The 22,380-nt window shown below is 43.7% G+C and overlaps 1 protein-coding gene across 1 annotated transcript in view; it reads right to left on the reverse strand.

Annotated features, from left to right (window-relative positions):
* Window positions 1-1,057: 1,057 nt before the first annotated feature.
* The window catches only part of POU2AF1 (POU class 2 homeobox associating factor 1), a 127,460-nt gene continuing 106,137 nt past the window's right edge, over window positions 1,058-22,380 (reverse strand). Inside the window, exons 2-5 of the mRNA XM_040325387.1 lie at window positions 10,180-10,310; window positions 6,594-6,636; window positions 2,924-3,207; window positions 1,058-1,431 (exon numbers count right to left, since the gene is read on the reverse strand). Of these exons, the coding sequence (XP_040181321.1) occupies window positions 1,114-1,431; window positions 2,924-3,207; window positions 6,594-6,636; window positions 10,180-10,310 (776 nt within the window). The 3' untranslated portion in view covers window positions 1,058-1,113. The remainder of the gene's footprint in view (window positions 1,432-2,923; window positions 3,208-6,593; window positions 6,637-10,179; window positions 10,311-22,380) is intronic.

Here is a 22,380-nt window from a genome sequence, read left to right on the forward strand (position 1 = left end):
AAAATGCCAGTTCCCTACAATTACTAGGGCTACTATACTTACCTCTCCAGTTGACTACCATCCATCTATTGCACAGCTGTAGCCTCTTCAGCATTCTGCACTTCTGATGTCTGTATAAGATACCAGTACCCCTCCTCCCCTTGCCTGTGTGTTGTGGTTCCTTACGCCAACCCTACTCGACAGAGTAGGAATGAGCTACACCACATGGTGCAGGATATAACTGACACTCCTGGATGTGTTGACTTCTGAAGAGTCTAAATAGAGGATACATTGTTGCAACAAAAAAAATAATACCTCTTCCACTGTAGAGAACTGACCTTTCATATTTTTTCTTAAGCTTTAAAGCAGAGTTCCAACCAACAGCACTCCTCGCCCCCTTGCATGCCACATTTGGCATGTAATTTTGTTTGGGGGGAGTGGGGGCTTCGTTAGGAATGGGACTTCCTGTTCCACTTTCTACTTCCACCTAGGGACCGTCTAGGCGACTCCTCCTCTGCCCCTCACACGTGACAGGTCCCAGAAGATCCCCTGTCCATTCCGTTAGCACAGCGTGACTCGCGCATGCGCAGTGCGCGCCCGGCCGTGAAGCCGACAGCTGTCATGGCCGGGTGCCCATAGTGTGAATGGAGGCACCGAAGATAGGAGCGGGGAGAGGAGCGACACTCTGTGGGGCTGCATTGCTGGACCGTGGAACAGGTAAGTGTCTGTTTATTAAAAGTCAGCAGTTTTACTTTTTGTAGCTGCTGACTTTTAATATTTCATTCCACCTTTATACTAGCAGTTTTTGCTTACCCCAAAATATAATGTAATTAAAAAAAAATCCTAGAGGGAGAATGGGAACCGCCCAAAGGTAACAGTAAGTGTGCCAACTGAGGAACTCAAGTGTAAGTATCTCACCAAAAGAGCACATATAACTTATAAGCAATATTGTAAATAGCCAGGTGGTTTAAAAGGCCAAAGTCAACCAAAATCTGAAATATCACTTTTGGACAGACTGACCCTTTAGGTAATGGATAGTAAACATCGATTCTGTTACCTTAATAAGAGTTAGATCAGAAAATGTCAAACCAAAAGCTATTTAATACAGAAATATAATTTCACTGAATACATCAATTAAAGCCCTTCAATAGACAGAGTATGATGAAGAACATATGAGTCACTCCCTTCTTCTCCATGTAATAATTTTTCAATGGACACATTGTTGATGGTTTGCCTCGAGTCATTCAGTTCTTCTGGCACAGGATCTGGTAAAGAAATTGGTATTGGGACAAACTGTGGGCTTTGGATTGTGGTTGCTGTTGCTTGGTAGGGTATAGAGTGAGTTGCTGTTGGCAGTGTTGGAATTGGCTGAGCCCATGGGAAGTACGTCAGCGAAGTTTGCTGATCGGCATATTCTAACTGAGTAGCAACACACTGAGTGCTGTTTCGTGCCTGCAAAGAAAACATATTTTATAATGATACCACGAATAAGAATTAAAAAACACACAATGTAATAGGATTGAATTTGTCACATATACCCTTCACGACATACTGATTCTGGCCATAACTAGATGTTTTTTTGTTGCAGTTTCTTTGATATACACCTGGAGGAAGTTAAATTTGACCTAAAATCTCATAAAAGCTTTAGCATGTTGATGTCATTCCAAAAGGTGGATTCAATCTACAGTATTTAAATCTGCAGCTTTCATTCAAATATTGTCTGCTGATCATGGCATAAAAGTCCTTGCTCAGGCACTTCCCGTTATGTAGTGACAACTCTCTCCCAGTTGTGCTCCTGCATTGTTACCAATGATAATACACCCATGATGAAGACTAAAAGTAGCCATGCCAGTAAACATTGCACAGGCAAGGTCCACTATTATCTCTATCAACAAAACAGTTCTAAGAAATAATGTGCAAGCCATTAACTGAAGCTAGAGAAAGTGCATGCAGACAGTGTGGCTGAATTGGGCTAAAGGACATCAACAGTACTGATATGCGACAAAGGATGAAAAAAAAATGTAAAAACTAAATGTTAGAGTTATGCCCCGTACAGACGAGCGGACAGTCCGATGGGAGATTTCGGTCTGATGGCTGTACACACCATCAAACCGAAATCCGCGCGGACAGAGAACGCGGTGACGTAGACGGACACCGACGTTCTCTATCGCGCGAGTTTCAATGCTTCCACGCATGCGTCTAATCAATTCTGACGCATGCGCGGGACTTCTGTCCGCTGGTTTAGACGTACTAACCAGCGGCGACATGTCCGCCGACAGCTTCTCAGCGGACATGTTCTTAGCATGCTAAGAAACATTTGTCCCGCTGGAAATCTGTCCGCTAGCCTGTACACACGATCGGATCTGTCCGCTGACACTGGTCGGCGGACCAGTGTCAGCGGACATGTCCGTTCGTGTGTATGAGGCCTAAGGGTTTAGATCTACTTTAGTGAGAAGATAGACTCTGTAATAAATACAGTTTGAGGTGCCCATGGTTGCGGGAAAGAAAATCGTACCATCTATGGCCAGCTTAAAGCGAGTTCCCACCAAAAATGGACACTTCCGCTTTAAGTGATGGTGACCCCCGGACATTCCACATTTGGCATGTCATTTTTTTTCCTTTCTTTTTCTTTCCTTTACATAGACACTTGTCACCAACACTTCTGCATGACCTAACATTGTGAATGTGCTACAAATGACCAACAATCAAATGTATCTCACTATACAATTACAGTTACAGAGTAGCCAGATCTGTGAAAAGCAATCTCTTTTAACTGACTTGATGAGTAAATAAAATATTTTTTATCCGCCATGTAGATAACTTCATCTTTCTATAAAACCAAAGTAAATAATGACAAAAATGAGTTATTCAGTTATCCATCCACACTACAAATTCATTGTAAACCTGTTTCCTAGGAAGTTATAAAAAGTTATAGCGTACTTACTGTAAAATTTGTGAGAAGAGGCTGTGAAGTATATGTTAGTACAGAAGGGGGACCAACCACAGTATAACCTTGGCACATTGGTTGAACATACATATCTGTTGTATAAGGACAGCTAACACTTTCATGTGAAATGTACTCTGGGCACGCTGTCCATTGAGTTAAAGGTTGAAAAGAGGATGGTTGTGAAATCAATCCAGTGTACAAAATGCTTTCATCGTGGATTGGCAATGCTGTTGTTGTAGCATCCAGATCAACATAAGACACATCAGTGGCACTCGAGACTGCTAAAAAATATGAAAACAATAAAATGTCATAGTTATGGATGTTTCTAGAACATATAAAAAATTGATCCCAGCATATATTGATTAAAGTTGTTGTAAACCTTCACATATACCCAGTGAAGTGACTGGCCTTAGGTGATAAATGAATTAAACAAATCTTTCTATGTAAATTGTACCTATTTATCTACAGCAGTATTTTCCCTATGTGCATTCAAAGTGCATCATTTACACAGGATCTCTCAGCTCTGAAAAACAGGGGGCGGGAAGCCGAAGTTACATCAGTGAGAGCTAATTGGAGGCAAGGGACACACCTCCCTCCACACAGCACACAAAACAGAGCTGATGCTGTCAATCAGCTGGAGCTCCCTCCTCTGTCACCATGTGTCTCTTTAGGTGTCAGGAAAACTTGTCAGTAGTCATTCATGCTGTTAGCAGATGAAGGAGGTAATGGACAGAAATTACACTTAGTGCTCTGGATTGAGACAAGTACACACTATAGAAGGGTATGCTTTGTTCATATTTCATGTCTGATGTTTACAACCACTTTAAGCACATACAGTAGGCATTGGCCCTGTAAAATGTCTACACTAAATCTCAAGTTTGAAAGCCATTTTTAGGTACTTGTAGGTATTTACTGCATGCTGGATTCTGGAAACATCCTTCAAGTTGGCTATGGGCAAAATAAAAAAAATGACATATATGATGCAGTCTGTCACTAACATTACCACAGCAGCTTTTCATTTTTTCTGAATGCCCCATAACATAGTTTTTGTTGTATTACCCATTGATCCTGCCAGTAGATCTGTTTTTTTTTCCTTTGACAGGCAAACTGTCTTACAAAAGTGACTGTAAAGCCTCGTACACACGGGCAAGAATCTTGTCAGGAAAAAACATTGTTTTTCCCGATGAGATTTTTGGCAAGAACCTCTTGCTGCCCGAGTGTACAGACAGACCTTTCAAAAGAACCGCGGTTCTCTTGAAAGGCAAGAACGCGGTGACCTTATCACGTACGACGAGCAGGCGCTTGTCACATTCGATGCTGTCGCCGCCAGCTTGCTTCACCCTACCTATGTCGTGGAAGCTACCACGCATGCGTCAAAGTTATTTCGAGCATGTGCGGATTTGCACGACGACCAGGTAAGTATACACACTCTCGGGTTTCTCTGCAGGAAAACTGACGAGAATCTCACGGCGAGAAAATAGAGAACATGTTCTCTATTTTTCTTGTCTAGATTCTGGGCAGTTTTCTTGTCGAGAATCCTTAAAGCCTCGTACACACGCTAGGTATACTCGGCAAGAAAGCTCTGCCAGCAGTTTTCTTGCTGGTTCTTGCCGAGTAAACCGAGCGTGTGTACGAGGCTTTAGAAGGCTTACAAACCATTTTACACTAACAGGGGTCACATTTTAATCAGTGTGTAAAACCTTTATCCAAAAGGGAGAACAAAATGTTGCAGTAACTACTTAAAGTGGAGGTTCACCCTTTAAAAAAAATTCTGACATCACACGGAGCCGCGCCATCCTACCGACAGAATGCCGGTGTTTTGTTTTTTTCCTCAGCACATACCTCTTAATCCAGATTTTCACCGCACGGCAATCCCGCTGGAGTGGGCGTTCCCAAGCACTGCCTGTGATTGACAGGCTTCCGAAACGGCGCATGCTGCGCGTCACAGGTTGCCGACAGAACCCGAACGTCGGTGCGCAGGCGCCATATAGAGCCGCACCGACGTTCGGGTTTTTACGGCAACCTGTGACGCGCAGTATGCGCCGTTCGGAAGCCTGTCAATCACAGGCAGTGCTTGGGAACGCCCACTCCTGCGGGATTGCCGTGAGGTGAAAATCGACATTAAGAGGTATGTGCTGAGAAAAAAAAAAAAACACCGGCATTCACCGGTAGGATGGCGCGACTCCGTGTGATGTCAGAAATTTTTTGAGGGTGAACCTCCACTTTAATAAGCATTAGCTGAGTTGCAGCTTGGCTTTGATGTGTTTTTTTACTCGTGTAAAGTCCATCAAACCTATTAGCCCTTCTAAAACTACCCTCTTCACAGGTTGACAATGCTGCTGTCCAAGGTTGGCTATGCTGTTTCTCCATAGATACAGAGTAGAGATGGGCTGAACACCCCCTTGTTTGGTTCACACCATAACCACCGAACAGAGAAAAAGTTCTGACCCGAACGGCGCACCCTATTAAAGTCTATGGGACCCAAACTTGCAAAATCAAAAGTCCCCAGTTTGAAGGAATATACACAAGAAATTGCCCACAAAAAGGGTGTGGGGGTCTGTGTACTGCCCTGGGGGACATGTACCAATGCAAAAAAATAATAGTGCCTGGGGAGTCCCCCTAGTCTGCCTGTAAAGTGTCAAATTTGAAGCATGTATAGAACACAATGCAGCAAAACATTTCTGAAAAAAAAAAATTATGAAATATCAATTGCCAGCAATACAATACCAAAGTAAAAAAGTAAAAAAAAAATGGTGTATGCTCCCCAATAGTTTTTTTTTATTTCATTTTGGCGTGGGCTTCCCCTTAAAATCCATACCAGACCCGAAGCATGCACCAGTTTGTGACATCACAAGGAACGCAGTGGCAGTGGGTGGCATTGCCAGATGACTGCGCCCCTTACCTATATAAGAACTGTTAAACGGCAAGCCAGGTATTCAGTGGTTTGCTTTAGTTGACAGCGGAGTGATTTTGTTATTTTTTTGGGCCAGGCTGTGTGGCAGAGGTGCGCGATTGACGATGGATCTACATCGGGGGACACTGATTGTTATTACTTTTTGACAGTTTTTGGTGAATGTGTAGGGGTACTATGTACTCCATTCTCATTCACATGGGGGGGGGCAGGATCTGGGGGCCCGAAGGGCCTGGTATGGTCTGCGGGGTGACCCAAAACCAGCTTTTTTTTATTTTTTTATTGCCGGCAATGTTTCATTTTTATCCAGCTGTCAGCGGGGAACGCTATTGACTGATGACTCATTGGTTGTTAGGGATGCTGTGGCCGGCTTCCCAGCCCTCTCCTTAACAACCAACTATTTACTGCACCCTGATTGGGCAAAGCTAGTAGATAGTACCAAGTACCTCTCTATTAAGCAACAGCCAAAACTTTGCCTTACTAATTAATGCATTGCATGATGGTCTTAGTGCAACCCTGATGATATAATAGTTCTCACCGAGCATCATTATATTAATTTGTGGGCAGCAGTAAGAGCGTTAGCCTGTAGAGATGGTAAGTGTGAGCTCCTGTACCTGGAAGGAAGGGAGGCTGGGCATGGTGAATGCTTTTGTGTTGCTACATACAAACATACTAAATAACATTCTGTCTTTTTCAATTAACATAGAAAAGCACATAAAAAGCTATACACATTTGTTGTTGTTGTTTATAAATTACCTACTGGTGTGTAGGATGGATACGTCTGGAAAGTTGATGTCACCTGAAAACATACATCAAAAATAAATTATATAAGTAAACTAATGTTTTCATATCTGATTGATATATATTGAATTATAAAAAGAGAGTAGTATTAAATAAATAATGAAACCACATCTTAAGAGAAACATATATACACTGTTACAAATAAAAGTGAAAAGGTATTTATGGCGCATAAAGGGTTAAGACCATAGGGTTATGTTTTTGTGCAAAACAGCTAAAAGTCCAATATAAATACAATTAAAGTCCAATTTTGAGTCCAAGGCAAACACCCTTAAGGTTTGCTTCAAACTTGTGGCTGCTATCCAATTGCTAGAAGTGAACTCTAGAAACAGAATGCAAGCAGAAAGAGGGAAGTGCCATCTAAGCAGACCAACAATTCTTGTTAAAAACTGCTGTCATCCCAGTGCCAGGTTCACGCTGTGTACCAGGCAGCAGCCACTGGGGGTTATTTATGAAAGGAAAATCCACTTTGCACTATAAGTGCAAACTACAAGTGCAAAGTGCACTTGAAATTGCATTGAAAGTGCACTTGGAAGTGCAGTCGCTGTAGATCCGAGGGGGACATGAAAGGGAAAAAATAAACAGCATTTTAGCTTGCACATGATTGGATAATAAAATCAGCAGAGCTTCCCCTCATTTCAGATCTATCCCTCAGGCCTCGTACACACGACCGAGTTTCTCGGCAAAAACCAGCAAGAAACTTGCTGGGAGATACTCGACGAGCCAAAAAGAGAGCATGTTCTCTATTTCCTTGACTGGAATGGAGAAAATTGGCTTATCTAGTTCCTCGACAGCCTAACAAGGAACTTGACGAGGAAAACGATGTGTTTCGCCCGTCGAGTTTCTCGGTCGTGTGTACGAGGCTTCAGATTTACAGCGACTGAACTTCCAAGTGCACTTTCAGTGCAATTTCAAGTGCACTTTGCACTTGTAGTTTGCACTTTTAGTGCAAAGTGGATTTGCCTTTCATAAATAACCCCCAATGTCTCTGTGTGGATACTGTAGCAGCCAGAGACGACAAACCAGAGCCAGCCTCTTTCAATCTTCTGATTTTGAGAAATACGTATGAGTGTGGAAATGCCTTTACCATTAGCTGAACTATTATCATTCATATTGTTGGAGGTTCTATATACACCTGTTCAATATTTGTAGCTATAGGGGGACATATTCCTTGGATGAGTTTCATGTAATATATGTTGTACATGAATGTGCATATTCATATTTTTTTTTATATTGTTTTAAGTTGTTTGTATCAATAACATTTGCATAATCTGTTCCAGGAGAATTCTCTTAATTCAAAGCACTCACATTGCAAAGCGAGTTACCCCATAGAAATCAATGGAAACTAAAATAATTTGACTTCAATGGCATGCAATACCGCATGTGGCCAGAGGTGGGGGTTGGCGATGGAAAACCTTCGGGAAATGATCAGGGACAGCTCGGCTGACCTCGGAAACCCTCAGGAAGGCTCGGAAACACCCAGGAACTGAGTATTTCCGAGTATTTACAAACAGCTCTGAACACCTCTGATCGGCTCGCTCTGCTCTGCTCGGGCTCCGGCGCCCCCGCACCTCAGGCCAAATGCTAGTTTTGCGAGACAACACTTGTCTTTCAAAGTGCTCGTTAACCACTTTACTTGTAAACCAAGGTTCCACTGTACTCTGAAATCTTACCTAAAACACTGACCATAAAACACTACCTAAACTGCATAACTAAAGACACTTTCATAAATATACCATTCCAAATTATCTGCTCGATGAATGAACACATTTTGCTAGTTTATTAAATGAAAAATTATAACTTTAGAGTGATACTAAACACACAGGGGCAGATTCAGATAGAGATACGACGGCGTATCTCCTGATACGCCATCGTATCTCTGAGTTCCGTCGGTCGGATCTATGCGCCTGATTCATAGAATCAGGTTCCGCATAGATCTCCCTAAGATCCTACAGGTGTAAGTGAGTTACACCGTCAGATCTTAGGCTGCAATTCCAGGCTGGCCGCTAGGTGGAGTTTCGGTTTTTTTACGCGACGAATATGCAAATGAGGATTTCCGCTGATTCAGAAACGAACGACCGCCCGGCGCATTTTTTTTACGTCGTTTGCGTTCGGCTTTTTCCGGCGTATAGTTACCCCTGCTATGTGAGGGGCAACCTATGTTAAGTATGGCCGTCGTTCCCGCGCCGAGTTTTGAATTTTTTACGTTGTTTGCGTAAGTCGTTCGCGAATATGGATGGACGTAATTTACATTCATGTCGAAACCAATGACGTCCTAGCGACGTCATTTAGAGCAATGCATGCTTGGAAATTTTACGGGCGGCGCATGCGCAGTTCGTTCGGCGCGGGGACGCGCCTGATTTAAATGTTACACGCCCCCTAGCCGCGGAATTTGAATTCCGCCGGGGGATTTACGATACGCCGCCGCAACTTTAGAGGCAAGTGCTTTCTGAATAAAGCACTTGTCTCAAAAACTTGCGGCGGCGTAACGTAAATCAGATAGGTTACGCGGATGTAAAGATCCGCTGACCTATCTGAATCTGGCCCACATTGTTTCATTATTATTATCCCTTCTATTTCTCTATGTGGATGATGGCACTGTAATTATTTTAATAAACAAACATCTAAGTACTTTTTTCCCCAATCGATATACAGCTGGGACAGGACCCAGCTCTTTCCCAGCCTGTCTGCAGGGAAACATAAGCAGGAGGAGCTTCTGGTGAAATGTTCAAAATAAGAAAAAACAGTCTTTGGAATACAGAGTAAAAATAATAAATATCAATAAACTGTTTTAAATTGACATACAAATATATACAGTACTTGAAATCAAATCTGTATTATGTTTTGGCAATATCATGAAGGTCACACCCCTCTAGCCTGTGTCTTAGGCTGCATTCACACCTAAGCGACAGCCGCGTACGCGTGTAGCGGCAGATTTGCCGCGATTACAAATGTTTCTTTTTTTTTTTTTTTTTTTCTAAAGTATTCCCATTGCTGTCTATGGGAAAACGCGCCTGTCGCGTGAAAAAAAGGGTCCGGGACTTTTTTTCAGGCGACAGGCGTTGCGCGTCTATGAGATGTGAACCATCTCCATAGACAGCAATGGGAATTCTCCCCTCTAGCGGCAGAAGCGTCCCGCGTCGGGCGTTTTGTCGCTTAGGTGTGAATGGGGCCTTAGAATAAAAGGGAGGGGAAGCCCCCATACATTTACATGTAATTTTACATGTAATATCCTGCCTCATTGTGTTCAGCTGGTTGTGGGCATGGAGGAGGAGGGAGCAAGTGGACTGTCATTTACCTTGTGTATACACCCACATGTGTGACTTTACAGTCACATAGGCTGCTCAGATGTAATAGGGAGGAAATGCTCAGTATAGAAACTCACTGAAAACTGAGCATGTGCAGAGCTGCCAACACTCCTCTGCAAAATTCCTAGCTGAATTGGGGACATGAACAGAAGGTGGAGATGGAGAGCAGTATGATCAACCAGGTTTTTTACAGAATACAATAAACAAATCTCATGTTATGCCATAAACCATAATACCTGGGGGGTTGTAGTGTTAGTTCCACTGACACTCCCTCTTTTTCTCTTTAGAAGTTCTTTGACTGGTTCCTTTACACGCACACCAAGGTACGGCCTGGTCTGACTATTCTGATGTTGTTCTGAAGTCACAGCTGGAAAATGAATTCAAGTTTTTTACAGAGGAAACAGAAAGTTTAAACATATAGGTGCACAAAGCTGAAAGCATGTCTGCGGTCAAAATGGTAAAACATATCCTTGTTTCCACATTGTATTTTAATTATTTTTAGTCCACTCCTATTACTCTGAATGATATTGAAGTTAGTCTCCACACATTTAATTCCTTGAATTCTGTAATACGTATTCACTATGCCATGTGAGTAGGCACTGCTGTCTCACACATTTGACAGGGCCTGTCTTCTGAACTACAGAAGTTCTGCATTTCAGGAGGAGGAATCAATACAGGAATCACTGCTTTCAGGCAGCAAGGTACTGTGGGATGTGTAGTCCTCAGAAATTAAAAGTAAACAGCAGAGGAGAAGCTGCAAAGCATGTAGGGAATTTAGGAATTTGTGAAAAGAGATGCCAAAAAGACAGGCAGAAGATTCTTCAAGCTTATATTGGATTATCAAATATACCTGTTTTTATTGCTATTACAATGCTGATGTTCCCTCTACCGCCCCTCCGTTTCACTGCTGGGAGTGAATAGAAGACTTGCATAAGCTATAGGTTGTTGGAGATGGAGCTTACACAGATCTACGTACAAGCACTGTTATTTAAAGTGATTGTAAATGCTCTTTAACCTCTTCAGCTCTGGAAGGTTTACTCCTTTTCATGACCAGGCCATTTTGGTGATACAGCACTGCCTTGCTTTAACTGACAATTGCACGGTCATGCAATGCAGTACACAAATAAAATTGATGTATTTTTTTCCCCACAAATAGAGTTTCTTTTGGTTGTATTTGATCACCTCTGGGGTTTTTATTTTGTTATATATATATAACTTTTTGCTATAAAACACATCCAATAAAAAAAATCCTTCTTCAATTTAGGCCAATATGTATTCAGCTACATATTTTTGTTAAAACATCCCAATAAGCATACAGTATATTGATTGGTTTGCGCAAAAAGTTATAGCATCTAAAAACTATAGGATATTTTTATGGATTTTTTTTTTTTTTACTAGTAATGGCGATGATCAGCGACCCGACTGATCAGCGACTTATAGCTGTATTTATGGACGCAAATGCTGGACTCGTGCCCACAAGGTTTTCCATAAATAGATAAATATTGATCATTGTAAGCACTCCTGTCAGTGTTTGAATGTTTTTTCTCAACCCTCTAACTGCTACATCTGCATGATAGCTTGTTTAAAAAAAAAAAAAAAAAAACTTAATGGCCAGATCACTAGATAAAAATAGAAGAAAAACAGCCTAAAAAAGAAAATAAATACAACCATCACATCTAACATCTTTGACCCCTTACACGAATGCACTAACCCACGTCCTTTATTTTCGAACCTGTTGCTCTGTCTGTACATCACCAGGAATCTCCTTCTTATTATGACCTGGCCTTCATTTCCCACGGATTTAACTGCCGTGATATCCAGGATAAAAAAAAACCTGTCCACCGCGGGGGGGGGGGGGGGAAACCTTTTGGGCCGCTCGGCTTTGTGCCTTATCAATTGACTCATCGGATTGGCTTTCCTGATGAAGCGGTATAATTCCGCAAAACTAGTCAAGACCTTGACCAATCGTTGATATGTACAATTGTTTGTTTTGCAATTTTATATATAATAAACTTTTTACACTATCATGTTCATTGTGTTTTATCAGTACCGAGATAGTCCCTAATTCAACTGAGTGGGTAGCTTTAGGTTTAGCCCCAGCAACTATTTCCTTGGCCCCACTCTCCCCTTTTTTCCAACCATCACATCTAAGTAATATCATCACATCTACTGTAAGTAATGGTAAGATGCAATATAATAAATGTTTGCTTTTTGGTTTAATACCAAGCGAACACCACGCTGCCCCACCATCAACCAAGCGAGCATCACGCTGCCCCACCATCAACCAAGCGAGCACAATGCTTTTCATATGGTTGGAGGATGGGCGCCAAATGCCCAAGATGTAGGGACCCAAAAGGAGACCTAGCTTAAATAATGTGGAGGTGCCCCAAGATAAATATAAAGATATGCCTACTGGGTTGTATGGAAAAGGATAATAACACGTGGGGGAGGCAAACAGCAATAGTATGTTTTCCTTGCATGGAAATTGATAGCAAGGAGGTGGCTGGCGTTAAATCCACCAATCCACATAGAATGGGAGGAGGAGGTTAATAAAACAATAAGAAAGGAAAGATTTGTGTATAACAAAAGGGGAAATGACAAAATGTAAAAAAAAAAGATGGAAATGCTGGATCAGCCGATAAGGGAAGGGTATGATGCAGAATTAAGGATGATGTGGCTTTTTTTTTCCTCTCTTTTCTGCCTTTTGGCATTATGTATAGTGAATAAATTAAAATAAAAACGGTATATTATTTTTAATAATAAAGAAAAGGACAGTTTCCCCAGTGGGGAAACTGTCCTTTTCTTTATTATCTATTTAGGGGTGAGCAGCACTTTCCCCCATCCCATTGTGTCCTTATCCTTTTTTTCATATTATTTTTAATAGGGGAAGAATAAATGGCAGTGCATTATATATATATAAAAGGTATGTGTGCTAATTGTTGGGTGGTGGGTTAAAAGAATAAGTGAAGCATGTACAAAAATGTGTTTCCTGACAGACTCCATGGCAGCCTACGTGTGGGTTAACCCCGCCTCCTCTCCAATGCTATAGGACCCCTTACCCTATAAATTTGAGCTAAGCGGCAGAGACTGTGTTCCTTTTTTGTCCTCCTCCATGGACCGGCATCACGTTGTTCCTGTTGGCGTCCTGTTAGCAGGTGTGTAGCTTGTCATGGCAGTACATATCTTAGCAATGGAAGGGAAGTCGCCTCGGTATGCCTGAAGGTGGACGCATGAACGTCTGGCAAGGTCTGAACTTTCTACTTCTCCATGGCAGTCGCCTCTGTGTTATATGTTGATTATGTACTCCCATTATTCCCCGATACTCTCTGGTACTCTTCGGTCCCTCTGTTTCCCCCTCACGGCACTTGGAACGCTTCTGCGTTCCAGGCTGCCGCGGTGCTTCCGGGTCGCGACCGCCGCCTTCATTCTGTGCATGCGCGGGGGCCTCCGCGATAGTGAGGCTTGGCTCGCGAGAAGTAGCAGATGGTTCTGGCGGCCGCGCAGGCGCCGTTCCACTGTCTCCCACGGCGCAGGCGTGACGTGGGGGGGGCGGTGACGTCACCAGGTGGGGGGTTTGAAGGTCTGCCATCTCCTGTCAGCCTGGCAATCTCCGCAGACAGTGAGCGGCGGCTTTCCCCCAGCCTAGTCTGCCTATAGTGTTTAACCTTGTTCCCTATTAAAAAAATAATAATAATAATAATAAATAAATATAAAAAAAAAATAGATAAGTATTAAGGATATTAATCTATTTTATTTAGTAAAAAAAAATGTTTGTACAATTTCTGGTTGGCTTCCCTGGTGCGTGTAGCATTCCTGGGTCTTCGGCAGACTGTAAGTATTTTATACTGACGTTCTGTCCAGATCCAAACTTCTTTTTCAGCCCTTCAAAGATCGGACCTGTAATTTGTGGTCCAGGACGACAGAGACCTTGCCAGACCACGATTTTTTCCATTTATTGTCCAGATCTAGACGAGATTCTCTGTCTGGATAGCAGAGGAGACGTGGCATTCCTCCTCCAACTAGAGGAGACGTGGCATTCCTCCTCCAACTAGAGGAGACGTGGTATTACTCCTCCAACTAGAGGAGTTGTGGCATTCCTCCTCCAACTAGAGGAGACGTGGCATTCCTCCTCCAACTAGAGGAGACGTGGCATTCGTCTTCCAACTAGAGGAGAAGTGGTATTCCTCCTCCAACTAGAGGAGACGTGGCATTCCTCCTCCAACTAGAGGAGACGTGGTATTACTCCTCCAACTAGAGGAGTTGTGGCATTCCTCCTCCAACTAGAGGAGACGTGGCATTCCTCCTCCAACTAGAGGAGACGTGGCATTCCTCCTCCAACTAGAGGAGATGTGGCATTCCTCCTCCAACTAGAGGAGATGTGGCATTCCTCCTCCAACTAGAGGAGATGTGGCATTCCTCCTCCAACTAGAGGAGACGTGGCATTCCTCCTCCAACCAGAGGAGACGTTGCATTCCTCCTCCAACCAGAGGAAGCGTTACATTCCTCCTCCAACCAGAGGAGACGTGGCATTCCTCCTCCAACTAGAGGAGACGTTACATTCCTCCTCCAACTAGAGGAGACGTTGCATTCCTCCTCCAAATAGAGGAGACGTGGCATACCTCCTCCAAATAGAGGAAACATTGCATTCCTCCTCCAACTAGAGGAGAAGTTGCATTTCTCCCCCAAATAGAGGAGACGTTCCATTCCTTCTCCATTCACCGCACCCACTGCCAGGACAGCCGCTCTGATCACAGAGCCTGCTGGGGATATGGGACACGAGTCCCGCAGGGCAAGTCTTTTTGTGACCAATGTGATGCCCAGGTGGTTGAGGGAAAAAGAGACAGGAAACCAAAAAATATGGAGTCTCTGGTGAAACATGTGGTAGATCAATCCCTAAAGAAATGGGATACATCCCACACACAAGGCCAGTCCGCCATTCTACATCATGGCTCCTTGGCTGATGCGGCCCAAAAGGTTTTGGATCTTTACAGCCCTACGCTGCTTCTCCGGATTTTTCGGTCAGCGAGTTGGAAGGTGACGAAAGGTGTCGGAGGCTTTGATGTCTCTCACTAGTCAAGTCGGTTAAGGGGGCCCTTAGGTGGGTGGACCCTACCATCCCCCGGCTAAGTAAAGAGGTTCTTTAAACATCCGGGGGGAAAATGTTCTCTCTCTCCCTTCTGCTCCTTACGGAATTAAAGGATATCATCGGAGTGGAGTATGGTGGACAAGAAAAACTTCTTTGTCAAACAAAATCTCCAGAGTATACCCCTTCAAGACAGAAGAAATGAAGTCTCTGGAATCACTCCCCTCATAGTTGCAGCATTGATGCGATTGGCAAAATAGGTTACCATTCTTTTAGAGGATGCTGCGTCCTTCAGGACGGGCTGGAGAGAAGAATAGGTCAAGACCCAAGAAAATCTATGGGATGGCTGTTGACCTGTCTTGGCTCTAACAGCTATGGCTAAGGCTACTCAAGCCTCGGTCACGGCTAAATGGGCCTTATAGTTACGTCTTCCCCAAGGTTAGACGTCTGCTTGATCGGAAGAGTTCCCAGTATGGAAGGTACTAAACGCTTGGGAGAAGCTCGCCCTTAAAGGCCTGGCTGGGACTTCTGACACGCCTGGGTGGCCTCAAATCATTGAAGTCGCAGGGAGCAGCGGTACATGTCCCAAGGGACGGAAATTCCTAGGGGGTATATTCCCGCCCTCTCTCGTAGCACAAGAGAAAAAGGTTTATGGCGACCAGTGACAGTCCTAACTTACCTATACAAGTATATAATATGTGAAAGAGTCAAATGAAGACTCCGTCGACCATCTGTACAGCCAGGCGACTGGCTATTCTCAATCGACTTAAAAATGCTTACCTCCATGTTCCGGTGGCAAAGGAGTTTCTCGAATACCGCCGGTTGCAAGTTGGACGAGAACATCTACAGTTTATCTTCCTTCCTTTTAGGCTGACAACCCCACCCAAGTCTTCTCAAGAATTCATCTGGCCATAGTGGCTCTCATCAGAACGAGAGGGGTACGTTGTTTCACTACTTCGACATCCTGTTGCTGTCCCAGGACAAAGGGTAGCTGCTGGTTCACAGGGAGAAGGTAGTCTCCACCTTGGCCAGCTTTGGATGGCTCCTAGACCAGGAAAAGAGCCACCCAGAACCAATCCAGCGCCTGATGTACTTTGGAGCCCAGCTTTGTTTTTTCTATGGTGGAAAGCACCATCCCACTCCCAGTGGGGAAGATCTTGGTTTTCCAGAAGAGAGTTACTTTATCCCTAATCTCTTCATGGCTGAGGGCCTCACGGTACCAAAGATTATCGACTCAATGGTCTCCATGTCCCCTATGGTCAAGTGGTCCCTGCAGACGTTACGCCCTTTTTTCCAGCTTGGTTTTCATATCATCGAAGATGAGGGGCAGCCTCTGTTGGTGGCTTCAGTACTAAACCTACTTTATTGCCCCATCTCATGGGTCATGGTCACGACTTATGCCAGCGGTTCCGGTTGGGGAGCCCTCTGCAGATTGGATCCTGCTCTAAGACAAGTTAGCTATGCTCCTTCTCATCCCGGGCCAGAACGTTCTGGAGCTTTGGGCAGCTTAGTGTGCACTTCAGTCCTTCTCCCGTCTCCGTAAGGGGGAGTCAGTTTCATTAAGAATAGTTGACACCACGGCGATCTCCTATATGAAGAGTCTGGGGGAGCACTCGGATGGAGGTCAAGCCCATTCTGTCTTGGGTCAAGAAGAACCTAACCAGTATTTCAGCAGCTTACGTCCCCGGAGTCCAGATTGTCCGAGCGGACTTCCTGATGCGTATTCGGTTAGACACCAACAAGTGGTCTCTTCATGTGCAGACATTCAAGTGGATCCTGTTCCTGGGAAGTGAATACCGAAGTGGATCTGTTCTCTTCACTGGCAACTTCAAGATTAAGGGGAATTTCACTCAGGGCCGTACAGTTAGGCCTCCAGTATGGATGTCCTGACAGATCGATTGGGTTTCAAGTGGGCATACGCCTTTTGACCACGCACATTCATCCTCACGTTCCTACAAAGACCTCATGTGGAAGTGGTCTAAGTGATGGTAGTAGCTCCTTACTGGCCACTCAAGCCTTGATTTTCAGGCCAGACCTTTTCCTCAAGGGTCAGTTCTGCACCCCTGGTCAAATAGAATTTTTTCTGTTCATCATACCCACCCATGTAGTTTGGCTATTTATTTCCCACATGTAGGCTGCCATGGAGTCTGTCAGGAAAACGGAAAATGTATTATCAATACTTACTGTAATTTTCCTTTCCTGATGGACTCCATGGCAGTCGGAGTTCCCCCCCATCGGTCAAGAGTAGGCTAGTTACGGAACACAGTCTCTGCCGGTGAGCTCAAATTTATAGGGTAAGGGGTCCTATAGCATTGGAGAGAAGGCAGGGTTAACCCACACGTAGGCTGCCATGGAGTCCATCAGGAAAGGAAAATTACGGTTAGTATCGATAATACATTTTCCGTTATTTGTTTTTTATCTTTTTATGCGAACAAGAAATTACTTGTTAAAAAAAAAAGTTGTGGTGGGTCAAAGGGATGGTGGGCCAAAGGCGGTGGAGTGAAGTTGCACTCTAAACTAAAATCAATGTGTCACTATGTAATTTCAGGGAGATTTACCATAATTGTTTTAATTTCTACATGGTTCATTGCTAGAGCTCAATAAATCTAGTCAGGTTACAGTGCCATATTTCATCTACAGAAATCCTGTTTTTCTCCAATTTGTGCTCTGTATTTTTGTATGTTTGCCTCTTGACAATATGAGTGTGTCTGGAATGTTTCTGTAACCACAGTTACTTATGTAAACACACATATCAGCAGATATGTAAAAGAACAGGAAAGAAATTGGTATGTCTTTGAAGTTAGGTGTGGGAGAGGAACAAAGAATTTGTTCTACAGTAAAAGTAACATATGAAAATGTGTGGTTAAAGAAAAAGTAGTTTAGTAATAAAATCCACACCTACTTTAAAAGTGTCAGTAAATCATTGATGAAACCATTTTTAGTACCATGCCTATATGTACCATATGCATTGCAATTTTAGAAAAAAAAAAGTCTGTTCAAGGTATGCAGTACACAAACTTTGACCGACATTACACATTAGTAGATACAAGGATAGATACATGTGTTACACCCGCTACCTTATGTAGATAGGTGTAGGTTTTGTGTAAGCTACCAGTGCAGGTAAATTTAGGCAGGCCTATGCTGTAAGCTAGGCCTGTTTGTTTTGATCAGGGGACAGGGGAGTGGTTTAGTATAGCAGTAGATGACTGACATAAGCCTTAGCTCTCTGCTTGCAGGGAGAAGGTTCTGGAATGGGGGCAGGGCAGAGAGCTGGAATGACATGGGGTGCATGTGGGAGCCCTGACCAATCCCCAGCTAGGATTGGAAGGGGACAGGTCTCCCACGTATACCCATGATCAGCCTGTTGGGGGAGGTATTGTCGGCTGGGTGAACTAGATCATGGAGTATTAGACTGTCGCCTCTAAGGAAACCCCCTTTCTGGGGGGGGGGGTGGTACCTCAGGCATGGAGCTCGGGAGCTGGGAGGGAGCCTCTCTTTACACGATCATAGAGAGGTGTCTTGGAACAGTAGCTGGAAGAGACAGTTGGAAGCATGTCCGGAGAAAGTCATTCAGGAGGAATCCAGGCCAGGTGTCGATAAGTGGAAAGCCCAGTGGAAAGCATACCTCCCAACTGTCCCTGATTTCGAGGGACTGTCCCTGATTTGGAGCAATGTCCCTCTGTCCCTCATTCTCCTCATTTGTCCCTCATTTTGGTCTGATCTATATAGATGTATATAAAATGCACTTTTTATCTATCAAAAAGTGTTTCCCAGCACTAAACTTTCATCTGATTTCTAAATGGCTGCATTTGTAAATTCCAAAAGCCAATATAAAGCAATAGTAGTGGTAAAAAAAAGCACTTGTGGGTTTAACCAATCTTATTTTTTGTACAATTCTCCTTTAAGGGGACGTGGCAATGGGTGTGTCCTATGCCTGCATACTTTTGCTGATAGGTGTCCCTCATTCCAATCTCAGAAAGTTGGGAGGTATGGAAGAGATATGCCAGGAGTTGGATGTAGAGCCAAAGGGAGAGACTGTGGGTGTTATGTGTCAAGTCGCTGCAGCCAGGAGAGCGAGCAGGATTTGCTATCGGACTTGCTGGGATCAGTAATCCATCAATTACTGTTCCTGGGAAGTCAATACCGAAGTGGATCTGTTCTCTTCACTGGCAACTTCAAGATTAAGGGGAATTTCACTCAGGGCCGTACAGTTAGGCCTCCAGTATGGATGTCCTGACAGATCGATTGGGTTTCAAGAGGGCATACGCCTTTTAACCACGCACATTCATCCTCACGTTCCTACAAAGACCTCATGCGGAAGTGGTCTAAGTGATGGTAGTAGCTCCTTACTGGCCACTCAAGCCTTGATTTTTTCCCCTCCTGAGCCAGCTCAGCTTTTGGGATCAGGTGCCTCATCCTATCAGGCCGGACCTTTTCCTCAAGGGTCAGTTCTGCACCCCTGGTCAAATAGAATTTTTTCTGTTCATCATACCCACCCGTGTAGTTTGGCTATTTATTTCCCACATGTAGGCTGCCATGGAGTCTGTCAGGAAAACGGAAAATTTATTATCAATACTTACTGTAATTTTCCTTTCCTGATGGACTCCATGGCAGTCGGAGTTCCCCCCCATCGGTCAAGAGTAGGCTAGTTACGGAACACAGTCTCTGCCAGTAGTCCATCAATTAAATTTATTCTTCTCAATCAAATCGGTTGCTACCACAAAGGGGTACTGCAGGAGAAGTGAAGTTAGTGATCCAAAGTAGTGTGCAGGGTGAAATGTGTGGATGCTGTAACACGTAGCAACCCCACAGGGCCAGCGCTGCACATGTATGTCAAATCAATTTTTTTATGTCGATTTTTATTGCTGTTTCTGTCCCAATTGCAAATTTTCTCTCACTTCCTGTCTGATGAGTCTGTTGTCATCAGGAGAATAAATGAGGGGAAATCTCTCCAAGATCTCATAGTCAGATAGCTAGTCAGGTTGAAAAAAAGACACAAATTCATCTACCAATAGAAAAGCAAAACAAAAACAAATAGAAAACCTCCATATACATAATCCGATACCTGTAGTTGATCCAGAGGAAGGCAAACAAAAAAAACAATAGCATGAGCATGATCCAATTCTTTGCAGCAGGAGAAAAAAATGCTGATCCCCTAGGAGGTAATAGGATATTCCCTGTATCAAATACCCCTGGTGTTATTACCTAAAAATGTTAGTATCCAGTTATATTTTGTGCATTTAGGAATCCATCCAACTAGTTCTTGAGGGAGTCTACTCTACTGCCTTTCCATATGTGGAGGTTGAGGGGCAGATCCACAAAAGGATTATGCCGGCGTAATTTTAAATCTCCCGCGTCGTATCTTTGTTTTGAATCCTCAAAACAAGATACGACGGCATCTGGGATCAATCCGACAGGTGTACGTCTTCGTACGCCGTCGGATCTAAGATGCAATTTTTCGGCGGCTGCTAGGTGCAGTCCCCGTCGTAATCCACATCGAGTATGCAAATTAGCTATTTACGGCGATCCACGAACGTACGCCGGCCCGTCGCTTTTTTTCCGTTGTTTGCGTTCGGCTTTTTCCGGCGTATAGTTAAAGCTGCTATACTGAGGCGTACTCAATGTTAAGTATGGCCGTCCTTCCCGCGTACAATTTTGAATTTTTTACGTCGTTTGCGTAAGTCGTTCGCGAATAGGAATTTGCGTAGAATGACGTAACCATCGTAAGCATTGGCGGGTTCCGGTTTAATTTCGAGCATGCGCACTGGGATACCCCCAGGGACGGCGCATGCACAGTTAAAAAAAACGTTGTTTACGTCGGGTCACAACGTATTTGCATAGAACACGCCCCCATCACTCCCATTTGAAATTGCGCGCCCTTACGCCGCAATAGATACACTACGCCGCCGTAACTTACCGCGCGGATTCTTTGAGGATTCACAAGAAGAAAAAGTAAGTTACAGCGGCGTAGTGTATCTTAGATACGCTACGCCTGCCTAAAGTTAGGCAGATCTTTATGGATCTGCCCCTAAATCTCTTATTGCACATAGATAGAAAAAACTGTTGCTTTTTTAAACATTTTTTTTATAAAAAAAAAATGTATGCCTCTGAACATAGCTTCTTTTCAGCCAGTGGGAGAGACTTGCTAAAACTGGAGCACACAGAATCTGGTGCAGATGTGCATAGTGATGAATCAGCTTTTAACTTCAGCTTGTTCAATTAGGCTTTGACAATAAGCCCCCGTTCTCATCAGCATGATTTGACAGGTCAAATCGAAGCCTATTGCCGGTGTCCTGCCGAAAAAGCTCCCCCGGCAGATAAGGACCCGGTACGGAGCTTGCACAGTACGAACTCAACTGAGCCTTCGAAAATAGCCGAAGACGTAGAGCTGAGAGTCAGCTCTACATGGTGCCTGAGCACTGACTATGACACATGCCACACGCTCCCGATGCTAGTGATACTCTGCAAGGGACGGGGGTGATTTTAGCAATTAAGTACACGTCTTAGCGGGGCACATTGCACAACCTGCCCATCAACAATGCAAGTGCCCTTCATTTGTTTTAACACACCCTGCTAAGACGTGTACTTTATTGCTAAAATCACCCCGCCCCTTGCAGAGTAGCACTAGCATCGGGAGCGTGTGGCATGGGTCATAGTCAGTCCTTTTTCGGCAGAACACCGGCAATGGGAGTGTCCCAATTGGTGGAACACCGTGGTAGTTTCTGCACTACTTTTGGCGACTCAGGGGGCGATTTCAATAGACATCTGTGCATGAACTCGCACAGATGTCTTTCAAGTCGTGAAATCTTGCGAGTTCAGATCAACTTCAGAGCCATGTTTAGTGTGAACCAGGGCTAAAACCCAGAAGCTGATTGGTTACTATGCACAGCTGAATCAGATTCTGTGTGCTCCAGTTTTAGTAAATCTCCCCCAATGTGTCTATGCATTTTGTGGTTTTTAGATGCATTTTCTAAATTTAGGGGCATAAAAAAAAGAGAGGAGCATTTACATACCAACTTGCATAAACGCGCATAAACCTGTGTAAATTCATGCATATGTGTGTATATTCATTTTAAATATATGGTGAGCAGAACTCATTAGTATATAAAAAAAATGTATAAATGGGTACCATAGAACATTACAACAATAGCAGCAAATGGCAGCAACTCTATTGCTTCTTCTTAAATCTTTATTGAGCACTAACAGCAGTGCAACATCTAAAATGCTTACATGTTTTGGCCAGAGCCTTCCTCATAGCAACGGAACATGACAATACTAAACATATATATATATGTAAAAGGGTGGGTGGTTAACCACTTGGCGTCCGCACTATAGCCGTATAACTGCTACAGCA

The sequence above is a fragment of the Rana temporaria genome, chromosome 10 (genome assembly GCF_905171775.1).
Source record: "Rana temporaria chromosome 10, aRanTem1.1, whole genome shotgun sequence".
Taxonomy (NCBI): Eukaryota; Metazoa; Chordata; class Amphibia; order Anura; family Ranidae; genus Rana; species Rana temporaria.